The 25223-nt window shown below is 42.5% G+C and overlaps 1 protein-coding gene across 1 annotated transcript; it reads left to right on the top strand.

Annotated features, from left to right (window-relative positions):
- The first annotated feature begins 395 nt into the window (after positions 1 to 395).
- On the top strand, positions 396 to 22836 carry ATP6V1G3 (ATPase H+ transporting V1 subunit G3). The gene is made up of 4 exons (XM_056523471.1): positions 396 to 656; positions 1289 to 1505; positions 16756 to 16856; positions 22397 to 22836. The coding sequence occupies exons 2-4, from the start codon at positions 1424 to 1426 to the stop codon at positions 22568 to 22570; spliced, it is 357 nt and encodes a 118-aa protein (XP_056379446.1). The 5' UTR covers positions 396 to 656; positions 1289 to 1423; the 3' UTR covers positions 22571 to 22836.
- Positions 22837 to 25223: the final 2387 nt, after the last annotated feature.

Here is a 25223-nt window from a genome sequence, read left to right as displayed (position 1 = left end):
AAGACTCTCAGAGGTTGGACTCCCTTCGATCAGACACTTATCACCTATCTTTTGGTAAACGCCTTTAATGATCGCTCAGTCATTAAGCGCCGATTGTGCCAGAGGCTGCAGAGATTCCGTGTAATTTCCGTAGTGTGCGTGAGCCCTTTTCTGCAACTGAATATCAGTTTTATTTATCTGAATGGCGTTATTATGGCTGAATTACTACAATTTTCCTTCTAGATGAATAAGATAGTGACATAGGGGGAGATTTATCAAAACCTGTCTAGAGTAAAAGTTGCTGAGTTGCCCATAGCAACCAATCAGATCGTTTTTATTAATTCTTTCATTTTTTTAAAAGGCCTCTGAAAAATGAAAGAAGTGATCTGATTGGTCGCTATGGGCAACTGGGCAACTTTTCCTCTCGACAGGTTTTGATAAATGTCCCCCAGAATTTTCTGCAGCCTGTGACTTCACCCTTATAATTATCTGTTTTTAGATCTAAAGAACATTTTGGAATATCTAAAATACAACCGTTACATTTTGGGGAATGCAAGGATCTGCTACTCCTCACTACATGCCCCTGGCATAAGTGCCCTGGTTCCACTTTGGTTTGTGTGACCTTCCCTGGCGCCAGGAGAGTGTCTCCCTCATGGGAAAAGATGACAGACAAATAGGTATGAGGAAAACACTCTGTCTATTGTTATCAAGCATCAGTATATAAAAGCGAAGGGCGCATCTATCAATTTGGGGAGTTGACGCAAGTAAATGGTTGGCACAATAGTTGTAGTTTTAGCCAATAACAAGAAAGTTTCAATTCTTCAGCAAGCGACGTCGGCTATGGGAAAACGAAACTTATTAAGAACAGGACTTTGAAAAAGACTGGGAACATGGAAAAAAGATAAGAAAGAAGAAGAAAAAAAACCAATACTGAAGGAGAATTCTCCTCCAGCCTTTCAGGGAAGATTTCTCAAAACCTGTGCAGAGGAAAAATTGCCCAGTTGCCCATAGCAACCAATCAGATCGCTACTTTCATTTTTGAAAAGGCCTCTGAAAACTGAAAGCAGTGATCTGATTGGTTGCTATGGGCAACTCAGCAACTTTTCCTCTGCACAAGTTTTGATAAATCTCCCCCATTTGTCTTTATGTTATTTCGTAATCGATCAGACCCCATTGATTTAATTAAACCATTGATATTCTTGTTTAGTTTCTCCTTTTTTGCAGGTGTCCTTGTCCATCTTTCCCACATTGTCAGGCATGTATGTACGGTATATACACGGACTGTATACAAACACTTTTCGGTACACAGTATAACCAGGCTTCAGCTGCTCCATCCGGTTCTTCAGGCAGCTTCTTTGTGTTATGACAGCAAACAGTGGCGGTATAAAAAGTGCATTACTGGCGGGGCAGGTTTACTGTCTGTACAGGACATCAGCAGGACACAATGGCCAGCCAGTCCCAGGGAATCCAGCAACTCCTGCAGGCCGAGAAAAGAGCCAAGGACAAACTGGAAGAGGCCAAAAAGCGTAAGTTACTTAGTGTCCCTTAAAATTGTACTTATTTATATATAGATTTTTTTATTTATATACTTATTTATATATATATATATATTATTTATATATATATATATATATATTTATATATATATATATATACATATTTATATATATATATTTATTATTATTTTTTTTGTACTTTTTTGTACATATATATATATATATATATATATATATATATATATATACACACACAAACGAGGTGGAACCGCTCACCGCTCCTCCGCCACGGACACCGTCCTTGTGCACGTCCTTGTGCCACGGACACCGGTACCGCTCCCGGTTCAGTAGAGACCACAAAAGAAAATGTCCGGCACTCAGGGAATAGCAGGTAAAACTTATGTATGGCTTTATTCAGGACGCGGTTGGCAGTTGTCCTGCCAACCGCGTCCTGAATAAAGCCATACATAAGTTTTACCTGCTATTCCCTGAGTGCCGGACGTTTTCTTTTGTGATATATATATCTATATATATTGTACTTATTTATATATATATATATATATATATTTAGATTGCCCATAATAGTGTCCCTTTAAAATTGTACTTATAATATATATATATATATATATATATATATATATATATATAACAAAATCAAGAGGTATGGGGAGCACCGTGAAACAGGATTCAAGATCCACGTGGGTGCCAGGCTCCGGGAACAGACCAATTCCCACGAAGTATAGATAAAAGGTAGAAGCAGCACTCCGGCTTGTAGGTGAAACAATCACAAAATTTATTCACACATCTGTGCAGGCAACGTTTCGGCTCAACAATAGAGCCTTTCTTGAGAAAGGCTCTATTGTTGAGCCGAAACGTTGCCTGCACAGATGTGTGAATACATTTTGTGATTGTTTCACCTACAAGCCGGAGTGCCGCTTCTACCTTCTATCTATATATATATGTATATATTTTTTTTTAATCTTTAGAATATTTTAATATATTTATGTATATGGAATACCTGCTAACTGGTACCTCTATTCTGCTGATGGCCCTCGGAGAGCAGTCTTCCCTCTTGTTCTGTTATGAAATTATTAGGGTTCATATCAGTGTTTCGCAAGCGGTGTGCATCCAGCTGTTGCAAAACCACAACTTCCAGCATGCCCGGACAGCCAAAGGCTGTCCGGGCATGCTGGGAGTTGTAGTTTTGCAACAGCTGGAGACACCCTGGTTGAGAAACACTGGTCTATATTATGGCTGTAACACCTGGACCAAGAATTCTGCACTGAGCTTTCTCTATCTATTGGGACATAGGCGTTTATTCAGATGGAAATGGTGACAAGCCCATTCCTTTAGAATAGTGTGCCTCCAGCTGTTGCAAAACTACAACGCCCAGCATGTACAGACAGCCTTTTACCCTAAAAATTTCCTCCACGGGGGTTCTTCCTCTTCTGTATGCTGGAGTATGACTCTTCGTGAGTTGAGGATTTGCACTTGGCTGTCCAGGCATGCTGGGAGGTGTAGTTTTGCAACAGCTGGAGGCTCTTTGGTTGGGGTATACCGGTCCATAATATGGCTGCAACACCTGGACCAAGAACCTTACACTGTGCTATCTCTATTCTGTATGGACATAAGGGATAAGGCATATCCAAATGGTGACAGGCCGTTTCTTTAGAACAGTGTTTCCCAACCAGGGTGCCTCCAGCTGTTGCAAAACTACAACTCCCAGCATGCCTGGATAGCCTTTGGTTTTCTGTGCATGCTGGGAGTTGTAGTTTTGCAACAGCTGGAGGCACCCTGGTTGGGAAACAAAGTCCACAGGGGGTTTTATCCTTTTCTGTGTGTTAGAGGATGACTCTTTGTGAGTTGAGGATTTGCAGTTGGCTGTCCGTGCATGCTGGGAGTTGTAGTTTAAAACAGCTGGAGGCACCCTGCAACACCTGGAGCAAGAACCTTACACTGAGCTGTGTTTGGTTCTGCAGAACCACACACGGTCTGGAGGGTGCAGACATGTAAAGCAGAGCCAAATGGGGCCTATAGCTGATAAAGCAATTTTCGACCATATTAGTGAACATGGCTTCAAAGTTGAAGTTCAACACATTACGTTCCGTAGATATCAGCGATCACAGCTCTATCTCCACGGAGAAATCTAATCCCGCACATGTGTTTTGGCATCGGTCCGTCTTAAGTTCAGAAATACCTTGATGGCTGCATCACGGAGCCCCTTTTGTATTCACTGTCCCATGGTCAGAAACGTGTTAAGATAAACGCATCTGGAAATAATAGACAAAAAAAGGAAGGTAAAATCAAAAGAAACCCGACCATGATCAAGGGCTTTGATCAGAAACTCGCTTAAAGTTTATAGGGTTTTCTGTAAGATCATAAACTTACTACAGCGAGCAATATGTCCACCGCCTCACCCGGAGGCAGATTTATTCCCCAGACTATTGCCTGGACACACAATATGCGTCTAATCAGAACCTGGATCAGAGATTTCTCCACCATGGAGGGGCGCACATGTGTAACCTGACTATGTGACCTCTCGTCTGTTCACAGGGGTCCGTGCTACTTGGGTGGATATTGGGTACAACGGCAGAGCATTCAATGTGGCCATGATATCTGGGAAAATGTTAAGTGACAATCATGCTATATAAAAGTCAATATACTTCAACCATGTTGGGAATACAATGCTCTTCCATCTTTCCCAGACTCCCGAATGGTAAGGCCACTTTATCGTTGATGCATCTCTGCTTCCACACTTCGGCATAACTAACACAGTTTTCGGTTGCGGGTGTCTGGGGAAGCTGGGTTATATCCTCTGTGAGAGTTTTTTATTGCAGACATATTGAACAGACAGTAAATGATTGTACATTCAGTCCTATCTATGAGCAGCATTTTATAGGGTAGAATAAGCTGATATATAGGTTCGTAGAAAAAGATGGAACTTGTATTTTATTAATTTACTGAGTACCCAGCGTTGTCCCATCTTCCTACCTAAACATGAGAAGGAGGAAAAGCAAAGCTGTCCTTTAATATATATATATACTAATTCTGGGGTGAGGAGTCCAGTGGGTGGGTTTTAATAGTGTCTAATACAGAGATACTTGGCAGCTACTGGTTAGGACTTTCCACTGGACATCCCTCCTTACCTAAACCTTATGGGAAAGGAAAAGCAACAATGACACTCTTGTCCTCACATCCCCTGCTCATCATCAGGTCTCAAATTCTATCCTTATATTCCGGTCTCATATTCCATCCTCATATCTCATCCTCATATTCCATCCTCATATTCCGTCCTAATATCCAAACCTCATATCCCGACCGAATATCACAGCCTAAAATCCTGTCCTCATATCCTGATCTCATCTCCCAACCTCATATCCCATCCTCATATCCCATCCTCATATCCCAGCCTCAAACCCTCCCCTCATATCCTGACCTCATATCCTGTCCTCATATCCTGACCTCATATAACCATCCTCATATCCCGTCCTCATATCCCAGCCTCAAATCCTGTCCTCATATCCCGACCTCATCTCCACACTTTATATCCTGACCTCATCTCCCAACCTTATATCCCGACCCCACATCACATCCTCATATCCCGTCCTCATATCCCAGCCTCAAACCCTCTCCTCATATCTTGTCCTCATATCTTGTCCTCATATCCTGACCTCATATCCCGTCCTCATATCCCGTCCTCATATCCCAGCCTCAAACCCTCTCCTCATATCTTGTCCTCATATCCCAACCTTATATCCTGACCTCATATCCCAGCCTCAAATCCTCTCCTCATATCCCGACCTCATATCCCCACCTTAAATCCTGTCCTCACATCCCGACCTCTTATACCATCCTGCAGATCTGACTTTAATGTAACAGCTTGCCTTTGAGACACACTAAATAATATACAGAAAAGTCGCTCTATGTCCTCGATAATGTCCTTGGGGCAATGTCAAGTGACTTTATATAGACAGAAGAAAGAAGGAGCGGTTCACTCACCAATCCGTTGCTTGTGCTCTTTATTAAGTGGAGTAGTTACATAGGCAGTATACAGTCGGCTGTCGCTTCGGACGGGGCTCCGTAACTCCTCTTGCCCTGCCGTTTCCATCTGACTCTATACTGCCTATGTAACTACTCCACTTAATAAAGAGCACAAGCAACGGATTGGTGAGTGAACCGCTCCTTCTTTCTTCTGTCTACATTGGATATATGTTATATGGAACTTTCTTAGCGTGAGCACCACCACAAGTCCGCATGAAGTGTTAGCATACTACCTAGAGACCGCAGCCCACATTGCATACAGATCCCAGGAGCAGTGCCAGGTGCTCTGCTAATAGGTGACTTTATATAGAGTTCTAAAATAACTGCATGACAAGTTGCACCCCAGCCTTTTCTCGACTTCTCAATAGACCAGTGTTTCCCAACCAATGTGCCGTCGGCTGTCCGGGCATGCTGGGAGTTGTAGTTTTGCAACAGCTGGAGGCACACTGGTTGGGAAACACTATAATAGACAACCTGTCAAAAAATGTAACTTTCTATGTTTCCTAGACTTAGCATTTTTTTTAAACCCGCCTCCTGTTCTAGTCTATGAGGTACGCAGCAGAGATATCCTGTGTCCTGTTCCTTTGTCCCCATATACTTCCAGTATGTCTGCACCTCACCGACCCCAGTAACAGGTCCGATCTGTACATCCTATTCACATCAGTAGGAGCCGTATAAAAGGGCCTCCACCTTTTACCTCTAATAATGGAAGAGGCTCCACAGAAACCTAACAACAAATGCCTATGAAGTATATTGAGAAGAGGCTTCTGACGTCTCCCGTGGCTTTCTTCACAGATCATTACTACACCTGGAGGTGGCACTTTATGGCCGAAGCTGGATGGTGACTTCAGTCGTGAGATCCTCTTCTGTAGAGAATTTACACGTCACGAGTCCTGCTTGAGGAATCTAATGCAAATGTGTGGAACCACGGGTGGTGTAGGGAAATACCTTATCACTTCATGACGCCAGGGCACCGTTATCCCATTCACAATCCGAGGTTGGAGACAGCTTCTCCTGGGACAGACATGGGAAGTAAATGAACACACTGACGTCAGGTTACAGATAACTGTCTTTACTGAGCAGGGTGCGGATGGTATTACACAGACTGTCTGGTGCAGAGTGAGAGGATGCACCGTAACCTCTTGGGAGCCTTATTACCCTGCTGAGACTTGTGGTGCTTTCACCAAATGAATGGCTACTGACTTGAGAGACTTGTAGATTGATCCTGGTAGCTAGGGTTCTGTTAAAGGGGTACTCCTGTTGAAAACTTTTTTTTTAAATCAACTGGTGCCAGAAAGTTAAACAGATTTGTAAATTACCTCTCTTAAAAAATCTTAATCCTTTCAGTACTTATCATCTGCAGAATACTACAGAGGAAATGGTTTTATTTTTTGAACACAGAGCTCTCTGCTGACATCATGACCACAGTGCTCTCTGCTGACATCTCTGTCCATTTTAACCCCTTAAGGACTCAGCCCATTTTGGCCTTAAGGTCTCAGACAATTAAATTTTTACGTTTTCATTTTTTCCTCCTCGCCTTCTAAAAATCATAACTCTTTTATATTTTCATCCACAGACTAGTATGAGGGCTTGTTTTTTGCGCGACCAGTTGTCCTTTGTAATGACATCACTCATTATATAATAAAATGTATGGCGCAACCAAAAAACACTATTTTTGTGGGGAAATTAAAACGAAAAACGCAATTTTGCTAATTTTGGAAGGTTTCGTTTTCACACCGTACAATTTATGGTAAAAATGACATGTGTTCTTTATTCTGAGGGTCAATTCGATTAAAATGATACCCATGATTACATACTTTTCTATTATTGTTGCGCTTAAAAAAATCACAAACTTTTTAACCAAATTAGTACGTTTATAATCCCTTTATTTTGATGACCTCTAACTTTTTTATTTTTCCGTATAAGCGGCGGTATAAGGGCTCATTTTTTGCGCCATGATCTGTACTTTTTTTTGATACCACATTTGCATATAAAAAACTTTTAATAAATTTTTTATAATTTTTTTTTAATAAAATGTATTAAAAAAGTAGCAATTTTGGACTTTTTTTTTTTTTTTTCGTTCACGCCGTTCACCGTACGGGATCATTAACATTTTATTTTAATAGTTCGGACATTTACGCACGCGGCGATACCAAATATGTCTATAAAAAAAAATGTTTACGCTTTTTGGGGGTAAAATAGGAAAAAACGGACGTTTTACTTTTTTATTGGGGGAGGGGATTTTTCACTTTTTTTTTACTTTTACATTTTTTCACATTTTTTTTTACACTTAAATAGTCCCCATAGGGGACTATTCATAGCAATACCATGATTGCTAATACTGATCTGTTCTATGTATAGGACATAGAACAGATCAGTGTTATCGGCGATCTTCTGCTCTGGTCTGCTCGATCTCAGACCAGAACAGGAGACGCCGGGAGCCGGACGGAGGAAGGAGAGGGGACCTCCGTGTGGCGTTCTGAATGATCGGATCCCCGCAGCTGTATTGATCCCGGCACCTGAGGGGTTAATGGCGGAAGCCCGCGAGATCGCGGCGTCGGCCATTGCCGGCGGGTCCCTGGCTGCGATCAGCAGCCGGGATCAGCCGCGCATGACACGGGCATCGCTCCGATGCCCGCGGTTATGCACAGGACGTAAATGTACGTCCTGGTGCGTTAAGTACCACCGCACCAGGACGTACATTTACGTGCTGCGTCCTTAAGGGGTTAAGAACTGTCCAGAATAGGATTAAAATTCCAATAGCAAACATATACTGCTCTGGACAGTTCCTAAAATGGACAGAGATGTCAGCAGAGAGCACTGTGGTCATGATGTCAGCAGAGAGCTCTGTGTTCCAAAAAGAAAACCATTTCCTCTGTAGTATACAGACCCTAATAAGTACTGGAAGGATTAAAGGGGTATTCCAGGCCCAAACTTTTTTTTATATATATCAACTGGTTCCGGAAAGTTAAACAGATTTGTAAATTACTTCTATTAAAAAATCTTAATCCTTCCAATAGTTATTAGCTTCTGAAGTTGAGTTGTTGTTTTCTGTCTAACTGCTCTATGATGACTCACGTCCCGGGAGCTGTGCAGTTCCTATGGGGATATTTTCCCATCATGCACAGCTCCCGGGACGCGACATCATCATTGAGCAGTTAGACGGAAAACTTCAGAAGCTAATAACTATTGGAAGGATTAAGATTTTTTAATAGAAGTAATTTACAAATCTGTTTAACTTTCTGGCACCAGTTGATTTAAAAAAAAAAGTTTTCCATGGGAGTACCCCTTTAAGGTCTTGTAGCTTCCTCCGCCAGGGCATGAACTTCCACTGTGCGGGTGATCCCTGCAGAATGACCGGATAAAGTAGATTTGATCTGGGCCTCCCTTAGAGCACACAACACCACAGCACTCCTTTACCACACTTGCTCAGCTCACAGCTTTAGGATGAACTCAACTGGGCAACTCCTCCCCCACTACACTATAAGGGCAAGAATTTAGGGATTCCCATTGGCAGGCAGGGTCACATGAGGTACACCTCTGCTTAAAGGCACAGTAACACAGAATAACAACAACAGAAGTAATTATAAAAACATATTCTTGGCAAAAGTGCTAAACATAATTAATATAACCATGAGTCTTTCAGTGGGCCCAACATCGGTGCTGCAGCTCTGCCCGAAGCAGTCCGAAGCCACAGGACAGCCTTTGGTGTTGGGACACCACAAATGTATCCGAAAAGGTGTTCTCCTTAAATCAATTAGTGCCTGAAAGTTATACAGATTTGTAAATGAATTCTATTTAAAAATCTTAATCCTTCCAGTACTTATCAGCTTCTGTATACTACAGAGGAAGTTGTGTCTTCTTTCCAGTCTGATCACAGTGCTCTTTGCTGACACCTTTGTCTGTGTCAGGAACTGTCCAGAGCAGGAGAGGTTTTCTATGGGGATTTGCTTCTACTCTGGACAGTTCCTGACATGGACAGAGGTGTCAGCAGAGAGCACTGTGGTCAAACTAGAAAGAACTTTACAACTTCCTCTGTAGTGTACAGCAGCTGCTAAGTACTGGAAGGATTAAGATCTATAAATAGACATCGTTTACAAATCTGTGCAACTTTCTGGCACTAGTTGATCACTACCGTTAACCATGCATTATGCCAAATTTTCTGTGGACCCATTGAAGTTAATGGTAACAAAACTCGCGGCCAGAGACACTTTGTCATAGGTCACATGATCTTCAGGGGCGTGGCTATGCTGCAGAGGGTCGCTGGATAGCATTACTTCAGTAAATCCCTTCCACCCTGCTAGCCACCCACCCACAGCAGCAAAATCACACCCCCTGGAGACCATGTGACCTATGACATGTTGTCTCTGGCCGGATGGAATGCTGGGAAAGGCCAGAGACAACAGTAAAATAAAAAGGATTGCCCCACAGCACTTCTGGGTGCGGGTCCTGTGCATAAAAATGGGACAAAGCGGCGCACGGAGGTAATAGAAGCAAATTACACAGTATGATAACTTGGTGTCATGGGCTCAAAGGCTGAAGAAAAAAAATTCTGGAATACCCCTGGGTACTCCGCCACTAGACGGATAGGGGATAAGACGTCTAATCACAGGGGTCCCGCCGGGTTTCTGTGCAGCACCCGGCGTTCATTTAGAATGCTGGGTGCGGGCAGCGGGGTTGTGACGTCACACCACGCCCCCTCAATGCAAGTCTATGGGAGGGGGCGTGGTGGCCGCCACGCCCCCTCCCAAAGACTTGCATTCAGGGGGTGTGGCATGACATCATGAGGGTACGTGGCTGTGGCATCTTGAACCCCGCCGCCCGGGGTGCAATGGCTTTCATCTGTTCGGTCATACTGGGAGTTGTAGTTTTGCCCCAGCTGGAGGGACACAGTTTGGAGACCACTGATTTATAACAAGGCCCCCCCTCTACTATGAGCCAATTATAATACTGGTGTCTTCTTATTGGACCCTATGGCTCCCTCACACATGGCAGATTTACTGCAAAAAAATACGTGCCTCAGAGACAAGCCAATTCAGATGAATGGAACTGATTTTCAGTTTTTCTAAATTTCGGCAACAAATCTGACATGTGAACACGCCCGTATAATACCTGATCATGCCGAGGACAAGGTCTTATAGACTGTCCTTGTATCACCAGACTCTGGCACGTGCCCAGGACCGGCTCTGTTATTACTATAAACACCTATTGTACATTATACAGGAGCCGGCTAGCACTGGCCGCCTCCACTGTTTACAGCATACAACCCATGCCAACCCCCCACCATTAACCCTTCCCATGCTTTTGTGTCTAACTTCCATGTTCGTTTTTATACATTTTGGGGGGACACTTACGAACGCACGCTCTGCCTGTAAACATAGCACAAATGGCCTATGTAGACCGAGAATCTGTGTTTGCATCATTCATTATGTGACTTTCCACCGGCACACGTCTGCGCCAGAGGGGGTAGCACAGCATTTATCATCGGTGACCTTTGAAATGTTGCTCAAAATTGTGCTAATCCCGTGCCACCCCTGGCCACCTGTATCTAACTGGACAATGTTTGAAGTTGAACAACCCTGTTAAAGGGGTACTCTGGTGGAAAACATTTTTTTTTTTTTAAATCAACTGACTCCAGAAAGTTAAACAGATTTGTAAATTACTTCTATTTAAAAAAAAAATCTTTACCCTTCCAGTACTTTGTAGCAGCTGTATGCTACAGAGGAAATTCTTTTCTTTTTTAATTTCTTTTTTGTCTTGACCACAGTGCTCTCTGCTGACACCTGATGCCCATATCAGGAACTGTCCAGAGCAGCATAGGTTTGCAATGGGGATTTTCTTCTGCTCTGGACAGTACCTGATATGGGCATCAGGTGTCAGCAGAGAGCGCTGTGGACAAGACAAAAAAGAGATTCAAAAAGAAAAGAATTTCCTCTGTAGCATACAGCTGCTAAAAAGTACTGGAAGGGTAAAGATTTTTTTTTTAATAGAAGTAATTTACAAATCTTTCAAAAAAGATGCAGCTCACAACAAAAAGTACGAGGCAATTAAAGCTATAACCGGTCCCCACCAGCGTCAAAGGAAAAATATGAATCAAATTTATAGCTTTTACCTCAAGGACCTCACCATCCAAGGTGCATAATGATATATGTGGAAACATTAATAAATTGAATGAAAAACAGAATCACTGGTAAAAAATTTAATTCAATAAAATGAGTAAACTACACATATAAAGGCACTAATAGATACCCCACTGGGCCCTAGTGGAGTATCAATGGTTGAGTAAACTACACGTATAAAGGCACTAATAGATACCCCACTGGGCCCTAGTGGAGTATCTAGGGCCCAGTGGGGTATCTATTAGTGCCTTTATATGTGTAGTTTACTCATTTTATTGAATTAAATTTTTTACCAGTGATTCTGTTTTTCATTCAATTTATTAGCGTTTCCACATATATCATTATGCACCTTGGATGGTGAGGTCCTTGAGGTAAAAGCTATAAATTTGGTTCATAATTTACAAATCTGTTTAACTTCCTGGAGCCAGTTGATTTAAAAAAAAAAAAAAAAATGTCTTCCACCGGAGAACGCTTTTGACAAGGAATCTGAGACTTTTGGTTTATTTGCGACTTTGTCTATCCTTGACTATCGCGCATGTTTGCGACTTTACTATATATTGAGCGGTCTATATGTCTGAGACTTTACATTAAAGGGGTTATTACCTATCCACAGGATCTACAGGATAGGTGATCATTTCTTAAAGCATACCTGTTAGATCCCACAAAAAACAAAACTGTTACAGTATATGTTACTCGGTATCTAATCCTGATCATGTACATGTAATTTTTATGTCTCTATCACCCATATTACACAAAAATATAGCATATTACAGCTGCCCACTGTCTTTTCCATCTTCTCAGAGGGAGGGGGCGTGTCCTTCTATTGCCTGCACTGTGATGACTCCTCCCTCTCCCTCACTCTGCTGACTCACTCTTCTCTGGATGGAGCCTGGCAGCCCTGCTCTGTAATCCTTTCCTTACTGGTTTTATACTGTACACACACAATGATTATAGGGGATTTCCTGTACTTTACCACCAAAGACTATATGGTGAGTGTACAATTTACATCTTCCTAAATTAGTGCAAAGGTTTAGTGCTCAAAGTAGAGTGGTTTTTGAAGCATACATTTTCTGTTCTTATGTCATTCATGTGTATCATCCTTTGCCAGTCCAGTAATGCTAGGACTTGTAGTTTTGGAATACCCTTCTCACAAGTCAGTATAAATCTGTTTGGTGAAATCACCACAATTCCCAGAAAGGCAACAGGGCTCCCAATGGGTTAACCTGCACTATCTCACCCAAAGCCAGCTGTATGTGTATTACCATCTGCACCAGCTGAGTAAAGACAGTTATCCATAACCTGATGTTGGTGTGTTCATTGTCTGGCCCAGGAGAAGCTGTCTCCAACCTCGGACCGTGTATAGGATAACGGTGTCCTGGCGTTACAAAGTGATCAGGTATTTCTACTAGCACCCCCTGTGGTACCACAGTTGAATCACTTTTTTTTGCAGCAGTGTTGCTGTGGTAACAGGGCAGATGTTGTTACCCTAGGGGCAGATGGCATTAACCTTTTGTATTCGTGATGCCAGGGCGTGGTTTATCCTCGATACCACCCGAAGGTATACCGCTGGATCCTGGGCTTGGCACGGGGGCAATAAAGACTCTGACACCAAGTCACGGATTACAGTAGCTTTACTGAAGTTAGACAGATGGTAAAGTCTATACAGTTCAGCCAGGGCCCAAGGAGGTGACCAGTGACTCAGAGACCTTAAGGGCTTGCTGGGACTTGTATTAGGACTGGTCAATGTAATGTAGGCCACACTGACTTGACTTGACTGAAGACTGACAAAGCTGTGACTTTATCTAACTTGACTTGTTGGTGGCTGCAGGACTGGACTTTGAGGTCTCCAACACCCTGGACACACACACTAGACAAGACTGCACTGGACCTCAGCAAAGACTTATCTCCAAAGTGGAAAGAGAGACGCTCCTCCCAGGGCTTATATGGGGGAGACTAGCAGGGAGCCCATAGGTCACTCTTGGGGTCACCTGGTCACTGGTACCTCCTGGGTAACAATCACATGACATATCACATGGTATAACTCTTAAAGCAAGATTATATTTTATAATACCTTACAATGCAGAACCTTTGTACAGGGGGGAAACCGGTGCAAGGGGGCCTGGGGACACTGAAGGAGGCTGCCTGACAGGACAGCAAGGGTACGGGGCAACATCTCTCGTACTGGGCCACCACATTGCCTTCAGCTGTGTGCCTACAGCTTTTGCAAAACTACAACTCCCAGCATGCCCAGACATCCTTTGACTGTCCAGGCATGCTTGGAATTGTAGTTTTGCAACAGCTGGAGGCACATGTTTGGTAAAACGTGCCCCAAAACCCCACAGATAGTAAACCTCCCCTTTATCTTTCCGTAAAGAAACAAAAACCGTGCACAATATTAAGAGAGGAACAAGTTGTGTCACTATTACTGCACTTCGCTTGTTTTCAGTACACGGTTCCCAGATTGATAGATAACTTCACTTCCTGCTTGAGGTTTCTTATACATTTATTCATTTACAGTAAAAGTGAGTAATGTGATGCAGAGTCCTGTGTATCTTAAAGCGGAAGTGTAGACATAGCGGCCTTATTTTGCATCTATTTTTTATTTATTTTTTGTTATTTGCATCATTGAACATTGAGTTTTCTTAATCATATGGCTGCTGTAATGATATCTTTATATATATATATATATATATATATATATATATATATATATATTTATATATATATATACTGAAAGGGAATGGTGGAGACCGTGTGACAATTCAGAGGAATCAGTATCATTAAGAAGCAATAACAATGTCATAGATCCTTTAATAACACATTTCTTTAGGTGAAAAAAACGCAGCATCCAGATATTAGATACAGCCAATTGGGATTTTTGAAAGGTCAAACCCATTTCCTTTGGCGTTTTTCTGCAGTTTTGAGCTCAGGCCATGTTCACACGACGTTAAAATGTGCGTAATGTCTGGACAGAAAACAGGTGCTGACATTCTGCACATTTGAAGAATCCGGAGGGCGCTAGGACCGCCCGAAAATGCGCAGTCTCAAAGACAGCAATGCATTTCCGAGTAAAATCCTCAAAAAGAAGAGACATATCTATTCTTTTTGCGGGACGCCGGAATCGGGATTTCTGCCGCGGAAATTCCCTGTTGTAAACAGTGCCACAGAATCCCATTGAATTCAATGGGACTCTGCTGCAGCAGAATGTCTGTGCAGAATTCTGGATGGACATTCCACCGTGTGAACATAGCCTCAGTGGCAGTTTTCCAAAATCGCAGCATGTTAAAGGGGTACTCCGGTGAAAACCTTTTTTCTTTTAAATCAACTGGTGCCAGAGAGTTAAACATATTTGTAAATTACTTCTATTAAAAAAATCTTAATCCTTCCAGTACTTATTAGCTGCTGAATGCTACAGAGGAAAGTCCTTTCTTTTTGGAACACTGATGACATCACGAGCACAGTGCTCTCTGCTGACATCTCTGTCCATTTTAGCAACCGTGCATAGCAGATGTCTGCTAAGGGCAGCATGGTGGCTCAGTGGTTAGCACTGCTGCCTTGCAGTGCTGGGGCCTTGGGTTCAAATCCCACTAAGGACAACAATAAATAAAAAGTTATTATTATTATAATGACTTCAGCAAAGAGAACTGTGCTCGTGATGTCATCAGAGAGCATTCCAAAAAGAAAAGAATATCCTCTGTAGTATTCAGCAGCTAATAAGTACAGGAAGGATTAAGATTTTTTTAATAGAAGTAATTTACAAATCTGTTTAACTTTCCGGAGCCAGTTGATTTAAAAGAAAAAAGGTTCTCACCGGAGTACCCCTTTAAGGCTTACGTGTTTTTTTTGTTTGTTTGTTTGGTTTTTTTGCTTTTTTTTCATGGTATTTTTCTCCCATAGAAGTCTTTGGCTTTGTAAGATTCCAAGACTAAAACCCACTTTTTTTGGGGAAAACAAACAAACCAAAAAAAAAAACGACAGAAACTGGAAGTGGAAACTTAGCCTTATTGTTACTTGTTTCTAGCTTTGCTAGAATTTTCTCTGATTCCGTACAAATCGCGCTCCTCTGAGGTCCCATGCACACTACGGATTTTCCGCTCTGAATTAATTCCGAGCAGGATCTACTGGCAGCAGAATCCCATTGATCTCAATGGGATTCTGCTGCTCTGAGCACACTACCAAAGTTCCATAGCGGAACTTTCAATACGGTTCCGAATTTCACTGAACATGTTCATTCTTTCGGCAGAATTACGCCCAGAAAATAAAACCATTGTCCATGGGACTTTGAATTACCGGGGTTATTTCCTGTAGCCAAATACTGAGCTTATCCAGGAAAAAAACTTTTTTTTTTATATATATATATATATTTATCAACTGGCTCCAGAAAGTTAAACAGATTTGTAATTTACTTCTATTAAAAAAAAATCTTAATCCTTTCAGTACTTACAGTACTTATGAGCTTCTGAAGTTGAGTTGTTCTTTTCTGTCTAAGCGCTCTCTGATGACACCTGTCTCGGGAACCGCCCAGTTTAGAAGAAAATCCCCATAGCAAACCTCTTCTACTCTGTGCAGTTCCCGAGACAAGCAGAGATGTCAGCAGAGAGCACTGTGGCCAGACACAAAACAACAACTCCACTTCAGCAGCTGATAATTATTGAAAGGATTAAGATTTTTTTAATAGAAGTCATTTACAAATCTGTTTAACTTTCTGGAGCCAGTTAATATAAAAAAAATATAAAAAAAAGTATTTTCCTGGAATACCCCTTTAATTATCCCCAATTCTGGCGAGGAAATCCTATTACTCCATATAAAACAGAGCCATGGTATGCCATGTATCTGAGCCCATTTGTTGTCATATAGCTGTGATCTCCTAACTGCGGACTTTCGGTGGTTGCCAAACTACAACTCCCTGCATGCCCGGACAGCCAACGGCTGTCCGGGCATGCTGGGAGTTGTAGTTTGGCAACCGGCGAAGGTCAGCAGTTTGGAGACCACTGCCTTATAGCTTCAATAATACAGTAAGGACGGACCCTATTGATGTAGCTGCCATTTCGGGGAAATGGTTGAACAATTTTGCCTGTTACGGAAATCTTTTTTTAAAATTATTATTATTATTATTTCAGGAAAAAATAAGCGATTAAGACAAGCCAAGGAGGAGGCGACGGCAGAAGTCGATCAGTACAAACTTAAAAGGGAGAGTGACTTCCGACGTATACAGACGACTGTAAGTAACCACGGGTTCATTGAGCGCTAAACAGTGGGATGTATGGCTCCCAATGCATATTGCCAATGGTATAGGGATGGTGGGATTTAACCCCTTCATGACCCAGCCCATTTTCACCTTCAGGACCTGGGCATTTTTTGAAAATCTGACCACTGTCACTTTAAACATTAATAACTCTGGAATGCTTTTACTTATCATTCTGATTCCGAGATTGTTTTTTCATGACATATTTTACTTTATGTTATTGGTAAAATTTCACCGATATTTGCATCCTTTCTTGGTAAAAAATCTAAAAATTTCATGAAAATTTTGAAAATTTAAAATTTTTCTAACTTTGAAAGTCTCTGCTTGAAAGAAAAATGGATATTCCAAATAAATTACATATTGATTCACATTTCCAATATGTCTACTTTGTGTTTGCATAAAAAAATTGACAAGTTTTTACTTTTGGAAGACACCAGAGGGCTTCAAAGTTCTGCAGCAATTTTCCAATTTTTCTCAAGATTTTCAAAATCGTAATTTTTCAGGGCCCAGTTCAGGTTGGAAGTGGATTTTAAGGGTCTTCATATTAGAAATACCCCATAAATGACCCCATTATAAAAACTGCACCCCCCAAAGTATTCAAAATGACATTCAGTAAGTGTTTTAACCCTTTAGGTGTTTCACAGAAATAGCAGCAAAGTGAAGGAGAAAATTCTATATCTTCATTTTTTACACTCACATGTTCTTGTAGACCCAATTTTTGAATTTTTACAAGGGGTAAAAGGAGAGAAATCACCCTAAAATTTGTAACCCAATTTCTCTCGAGTAAGGAAATACCTCATATGCGTATGTGAAGTGTTCGGCGGGCGCAGTAGAGGGCTCAGAAGGGAAGGAGCGACAATGGGATTTTGGAGAGTGAGTTTTTCTGAAAGGGTTTTTGGGGGGCATGTCCCATTTAGGAAGCCCCTATGGTGCCAGAACAGTGGACCCCCCCACATGTGACCCCATTTTGGAAACTATACCCCTCATGGAATTTAATAAGGGGTGCAGTGAGCATTTACACCCCACTGGCGTTTGACAGATATTTGAAACAGTGGACTGTGCAAATGAAAAATTTTATTTTTCATTTTCACAGACCACTGTTCCAAAAATATGTCATACACCAGTGGGGTGTAAATGCTCACTGCACCCCTTATTACATTCCGTGAGGGGTTTAGTTTCCAAAATGGGGTCACATATGGATATTTATTGTTTTGCGTTTGTCAGAACTGCTGTAACAATCAGCCACCCCTGTGCAAATCGCCTCAAATGTACATGGTGCACTCTCCCTTCTGGGCCTTGTTGTGCGCCCCCAGAGCACTTTGCGACCACTTATGGGGTATCTCCGTAGTCGGGAGAAATTGCGTTACAAATTTAGAGGGTCTTTTTTCCGTTTTACCTCTTGTGAAAATGAAAAGTATAGGGCAACACCAGCATGTCAGTGTAAAAAATTTATTTTTTTACACTAACATGCTGGTGTAGACCCCAACTTCACCTTTTCATAAGGGGTTAAAGAAGAAAAAGCCCCCCAAAATTTGTAAGGCAATTTCTCCCGAGTACGGAGATACCCCATATGTGTCCCAAAACTGTTGCCCTGAAATACGACAGGGCTCCAAAGTGAGAGAGCGCCATGCGCATTTGAGGCCTGAATTAGGGATTTGCATAAGGGTATTCTACGCCAGTGATTCCCAAACAAGGTGCCTCCAGCTGTTGCAAAACTCCCAGCATGCCTGGACAGTCAATGGCTGTCCGGCAATACTGGGAGTTATTATTTTGCAACAGCTGGAGGCTCCGTTTTGGAAACAGTAGCGTACCAGACGTTTTTCATTTTTTTGGGGAGGGGGGCTGTGTAGGGATATGTGTATATGTAGTGTTTTTTACTTTTTATTTTAGGTTAGTGTTAGTGTAGTGTAGTGTTTTTAGGGTACAGTCACATGGGCAGAGGTTCATAGCAAGTTTGCCGCTGGGAGTTTGAGCTACAGCGCAAAATTTGCGCCATCTCAAACGTGCAGCACTCACTGTAAACCTCCGCCCATGTGAGTGTACCCTGTACATTCACATTGGGGGGAGGGGGCAAACATCCAGCTGTTGCAAACTCCGAGCATGCCCTTTGGCTGTCCGTGCATGCTGGGAGTTGTAGTTTTGAAACAGCTGGAGGCACACTGGTTTGGAAACACTAAGTTAAGTAATAAACTTTCAAATGTTTTGCAACCAAACTTAGTGTTTCCAAACCAGTGTGCCTCCAGCTGTTGCAAAACTACAACTCCCAGCATGCATGGTCTGTCAGTGCATGCTGGGAGTTATAGTTTTGCAACAATTGAAACAGCTGGAGGCACTGAGGTAGGAAACGGACAATGTTTCCCAACTAGTGTGCCTCCAGTTGTTGCAAAACTACAACTCCCAGCATGCCCAGACTGCCTAGGCATGCTGGAAGTTGTAGTTCGGCAATATCTGAAGGATCAGATGTTGCCGAACTACAACTTCCAGCATGCTTGGGCAGTCTGGGCATGCTGGGAGTTGTAGTTTTGCAACATCTGAAGGTCCACAGTTTGGAGACCACTGTATAATGGTCTCCAATCTGTGCTCTTCCAGATGTTAGAGAACTACAACTCCCAGCATGCCTGGACAGACTGAGCATGCTGGGAGTTGTAGTTTTGCAACATCTGGAAGAGCACAGATTGGAGACCATTATAAAGTGGTCTCCAAACTGTGGACCTCCAGATGTTGCAAAACTACAACTCCCAGCATGCACAGAAAGCCAAAGGCTGTCTGGGCATGCTGGGAGTTGCAGTTTTGAAACTCCCAGAGGCAGCAGTGAGATCGCTTTACGGCGATCTCACTGCTGCCAATGAAGATGCCGCACTGCTGCCGGAAACTCACCGCTGGGACGCAGCGCCGCCGGGACACCGCATGGCCGGGTAAGTGATACAGGGGGACGGGTCAGGGACACTTAGCAGACTCACACACCGCACTGCTAAGTATTCTCATAGCGAAGCGCTGCTATCAGCTAGTCAGATTTGACCAGCTGATCGCAGCGATCGCTGGGGGGGTGGGGGATGAAACCCCCCGTGGTCGCATGGTAAGATGGCTGGCTATCAGTGATAGCCACCATCTTACCGGGCGCTGCGGGATGCCGCGAGTAGCGGCAAAAATGTTCATGACGTACCTGTATGTCATAGGTCGGGAAGGGGTTAAAGGGGTACTCCGGTGAAAACCTTTTTTCTTTTAAATCAACTGGTGGCAGAAAGTGAAACATATTTGTAAATTATTTCTATTAAACAATCTTAATCCTTCCTGTACTTATTAGCTGCTGAATAATACAGAGGAAATTCTTTTCTTTTTGGAATGCTCTCTGATGACATCACGACCACAGTTCTCTCTGCTGACGTTATTAAAATAATAATAATGCTTTATTTATTGTTGCCCTTAGTGGGATTTGAACACAAGTCCCAAGCAGTGCAAGGCAGTAGTGCTAACCACTGAGCCACCATGCTGCCCTTTGCATACATCTGCTATGCACGGTTGCTAAAATGGACAGAGATGTCAGCAGAGAGCACTGTGCTCGTGATGTCATCAGTGTTCCAAAAAGAAACAATTTCCTCTGTAGCATTCAGCAGCTAATAAGTACTGGAAGGATTAAGATTTTTTAATAGAAGTGATTTACAAATATGTTTAACTTTCTGCCACCAGTTTATTTAAAAGAAAAAAGGTTTTCACCGGAGAACCACTTTAAGTAGAAGTATTGAACCAAAAGTCAACCAAATTTAGGGGTATTCCGAGTTGAAAGACTTATCCCCTTATTTACAAGGGTGCCCCCCTCCCTCCTCCCTCCACAAACTGATACTATGGAATGGGGGAGATTTATCAAATCCTGTACAGAGGAAAAAGTTTTCTTCTTTCATTTTCAGAGGCCTTTTCAAAAATGAAAGAAGTGATCTGATTGGTTGCTATGGGCAACTTAGCAACTTTTCCTCTGCACAGGTTTTGTTACATCTCCCCCCACCCCCCAATGTCCGTGGACATTCCGGAGACTTCTAGGACCGCACAGGCAGCTCATAGACGGCTATGTATTCCGTGCGGAGTCCGCAGAAAGAATGAACAGGTTGCTTCTTTCTGGGGGACACGGAATTCGGAATCTCTGTGTCAGAATCATCCGGCACGGAAATTCCGCCGTGTGCACAGCGCAGAAGAATCCTGTTGAATTCAATGGGACTCTGCTGTAGCGGAATTTCCAGGCACAATTCCAAGCTGAATTTTGCACGGAAATTCCGAGGTGTGAACATGGCCTCATGGCTTATCCTGGGAAGAACAGTACTTCAAATTGTTGTTTTCAATAAAGCAGTAAGTCATAAATGTGTGGGATTCAGTAGCTGTATAAACCTAATTTTAGGCAGTTTTAAAGGAGATATGAGACGGAAATGTTTTAACTCATCCTGTGCTCGGGCTGCAAAAAAATAAAAATAAACTTTAACTCACCTTCCTACGTTCCCCCGTTGTGGAGATATCAGGGTCCCGTTCCTCAGGTGCTGTTGGCTTCTTAGGCTCGAAACGTCACAGGGCTGTCAGCATATCGCCAGCCGCAGCAATGTCCCGCCTTGGCCAGGCTGAGCGCACTGTCATGTGAGGAGCCGGCCAGAGCTCCTCACATGACAGTGCATGCTGGATGTTGTAGTTTTGCAACAGCTGGAGGTACCCTAGATGGGAAACACTGTTCTAAAGCAACGGGAGTTGTAGTTTTGCAGCAGCTGGAGGGCTACAGTTTGGAGACCACTGATCTGTTGTATTTGGGGACCTCCAAAGATGATGGAGAGAAGAATCAGCCATGTTGGATTTCAAGGGCTCAATCCTTTTGTTCCAGAGGAGTCTGGCAGTGGCTTACCACTCCTCACTCAATCAAGAATTCACTCACACCTGGCAAAGCCAAGTGTGCAAGTAATTGGGGGGGATTGGGAGAGGTGCATAGGATAGGGGATAACATGCTTATTTATGAGGGGTCCGACAACTGGAATCCCTACATGAGAATTGGAACAATGTGAATAGCGCACAACGTACATGTACAGCAAGTGCTCTATAAATCAACTGGTGCCAGAAAGTTATACAGATTTGGAAACTACTTCCATTTAAAAAAAAATCTTAACCCTTCTAGTACTTATCAGCTGCTGTATACTACAGATAAACTACAGAGAAATTTGTGAAGTTCTTTCCAGTCTGACCACAGATCTCTCTACTAACACCTTTCTCCATATCAGGAACTCTCCAGAGCAGTGAGAGGTTTTCTATGGGGATTTGCTTCTAATCTGGACAGTTCCTGACACGGACAGAGGTGGCAGCAGGGAGCACTGTGGTCAGACTGAAAAGAATTACACAACTTCCTCTGGAGCACACAGCAGCTGATAAGTACTGGAAGGATTAAGATTTTTAAATAGAAGTAATTTACAAATCTGTTTAACTTTCTGGCATCACCAGAGTACCCCTTTAGGAATCTCTCAGTTTTAATATCTCTTGCATTCTTTCCTCAGATAATGGGATCCCAAGGAAACCTGGCAACCAAGATCGATGAGCAGACGGTCCAGAAGATGCAAGCGTACAACGCCAACTACCAGAAATCCAAGGAGAACGTTCTGCAGGAACTCTTGAACTTCATATATGATGTCAATCCGGAGCTGCATGTGAATTATAAATACAAGATATAAAGGGGACCGGCTAATGGGGAATCCAACTACTCGTCAGTCACCGGAAACAAGAGTGTTATTCCACACCAGTGTTTCCCAACCAGTGTGCCTCCAGCTGTTGCACAACTACAACTCCCAGCATGTCCACACAGCCAAAGGCAGCCCTTGATATGTGCCAGAATCCTGATATATTTTCATGAGTAAATCTGCCCCAATGTTTTGTAGCATTTGGTGGATTACAGGTGCCAACAAGCTAAAAGCAATTTCCCAATAAATCCGTTTTAATATCTAAGACTCACAATTCATGTGTGGATGTTTGGATGTTGGTTGTGCACGTGTATCTAGGAAAAATATTTACACGTCCATGTAACTGTGCAGTCACCAAATGAATCATTTCTGAGAAGTATGGTGGATTTGTCATGTGTCATTGTACAGATGGACAACCAACAAAGATCATGTTAGGCTGCATTCACACCACGTCTTTGCTATACAGTTCCCGTATACGTTTTCAATGTGAAAACCGTACGGAAGCGTATTGAAAACCGTATGCGTTGACTCTCCATTGAAAACCGTATGCCAAACGATGCATCTGTTTTGCGTCTTGTACGGTTTTGTTCGTTTTTTTTCCCATACCCAAAACTGTAGCCTACCACGGTTTTTGGTCCGGGTAAAAAAACGTATTGAAACCATATATGTTTTTTTTTTAACATGGGAGTCAATGCCGTCGAACCGTACAAAACCGTATGTGCTTACTGTTCCATCCGTTTTGCACCATACGGTTTTTGACATTGCACAGTTTTTTTTCATGGAATTTCAATCAAACAAGTGAAACTTTATTCATATTGTAGTGAACATTTTAAAACGTATACGTTTTTTTCTTAAAAACGGATGCAACCGGACATCATTTTTCAAACCGTATACGGGTTAAAATTTGTACAGACGTTTTGATACAGTTTAGTCCGGTTTTAAAGAATCCATTATTCATCCAAAAACTGGATACGGAAACTGTATTGCAATAATGTGGTGTGAATGCAGCCTTAAAGGGGTACTCCGGAAAAAAAACAACTTATCCCCTATCCACAGTTTCTGATCACAGAGGGTCCGACCGCTTGGGTTCCCCACCATCTCCTGTACAGGGTCCAGCTACTCGACCGTCGTCAGCACACTCCGGCCCCTACCCTCGGAGATGGGCTTCAGCAAATCACAGGCTCAGTGGGGGAGATTTATTAAAACCTGTGTAAAGGAAAAGTTTTCCATTTGCCCATAGCAACCAATCAGATCACTTCTTTTATTTTTCAGAGGCCTTTTCAAGAATGAAAGAAGTGATCTGGTTGGTTTCTATGGGCAAATTGAAAATGTTTCCTCTGCACAGATATTGATAAATCTCCCCCAGTGAGTCTATGTTTTACATGCAGAAAATCAGCTTAAAATGCGGCTGTAATTTCAGACATTTCTGGTGAAAAAAAAACAAAACTGCAACTTAAAAAACATTGGCCCAGATTTATCAATCTGCTAGAAACCAACACTGCCTGGTGCCTACAGTAACCAATCACAGCTCAGCTTTCATTTAAAGGGGTACTCCACTGCCCCAGCATTCGGAACATGTTGTTCCGAACGCTTAGAGCGGGCAGCAGGGGGTCATGATGTCACGGCCACGCCCCTCATGACGTCACACCACGCCCCCTTAATGCAAGTCTATGGGAGGGGGCGTGGCTGTGACATCACAACCCCTTGCCACCCGCTCTAAGCGTTCTAAACAAATGCCAGGTGCTGTACAGAGATTGCGGGTGGTCCCAGCGGCAGGACCCCCCACGATCAGACATTTTTCACTCTATCCTTTGGATAGGGGATAAGATGTCTAGGGTTGGAGTACCCCTTTAACCAGAGTTGTGATTGGTTGCTATGGGCAAACTGGACAGTTTGGTTGTTAGGCAAATTGATGAATCTGGTGCAATGGGGGACATTTATCAGTGCATGTAGACCGGTTTTTATTTCTATTATTTTGCGCTCTCTTTTGTGCAGTAATGTTTTTGTGTGTGTGTCTTTTTTGTGCTTCTTTTTCTAGAGCATTTCAAATTGTTTTCTATGCTATGGTGGTTGGTGGATACTTTTTTGCAGTGGATAGTGAGTTATCATGTGTAGTGATGAGAGGCAGGGGCCATATTCGAATTCACAATATTTTGCAAATATATTGACGATAATTCGTCCTATGTTCGCCAAATTCACATATTCGCTATGTTCGTTCACTTTTTGTTCCATGTAAAAAAAAAAAAGAATATTCGTCATTTTGAATATATTGTACTATATTCTAAATATTTGCTAAATCGCGAAGTGCCGATATTCGCGATAAAAATAAAACACTAATCATGTGCACTTTTTCATAAGTAGAGGACTAATTTTGCGCACGGCAGCATTATTTTACACAACCCTACACCATTAATACACCCGACACGCAGATATGTGTCAGATGATCGACAACTTTGTCTGGTTTTCAAAATTTGTGCAAAATTTATCATTCTCCGTGCACACGAATGATAAATTTTGCGCAACAGCATACAAAATAGAGGAGAGGAAAGGGAGTAAAAAAAAACATCCATGACACCCCAAGATTGATAAATGTCCCCCATTGTGTGAACATGTGCAAACTAGACAGTCTGGGGCTATGTTCACACAG

This window comes from Hyla sarda, chromosome 6 (assembly GCF_029499605.1).
Source record: "Hyla sarda isolate aHylSar1 chromosome 6, aHylSar1.hap1, whole genome shotgun sequence".
NCBI lineage: Eukaryota > Metazoa > Chordata > Amphibia > Anura > Hylidae > Hyla > Hyla sarda.
The sequence above is the reverse complement of the archived record's forward strand: the minus strand, read 5'-3'. Positions and strand labels throughout refer to the sequence as shown.

Bases quoted from the DNA above. Each gene is read 5' to 3' on its own strand.
- ATP6V1G3 (XM_056523471.1), top strand. From the start codon at position 1,424: ATGGCCAGCCAGTCCCAGGGAATCCAGCAACTCCTGCAGGCCGAGAAA. The intron at 1,506-16,755 runs GTAAGTTACTTA...TTATTATTTCAG, and splicing joins ACTGGAAGAGGCCAAAAAGC to GAAAAAATAAGCGATTAAGA. The intron at 16,857-22,396 runs GTAAGTAACCAC...TTCTTTCCTCAG, and splicing joins TCCGACGTATACAGACGACT to ATAATGGGATCCCAAGGAAA.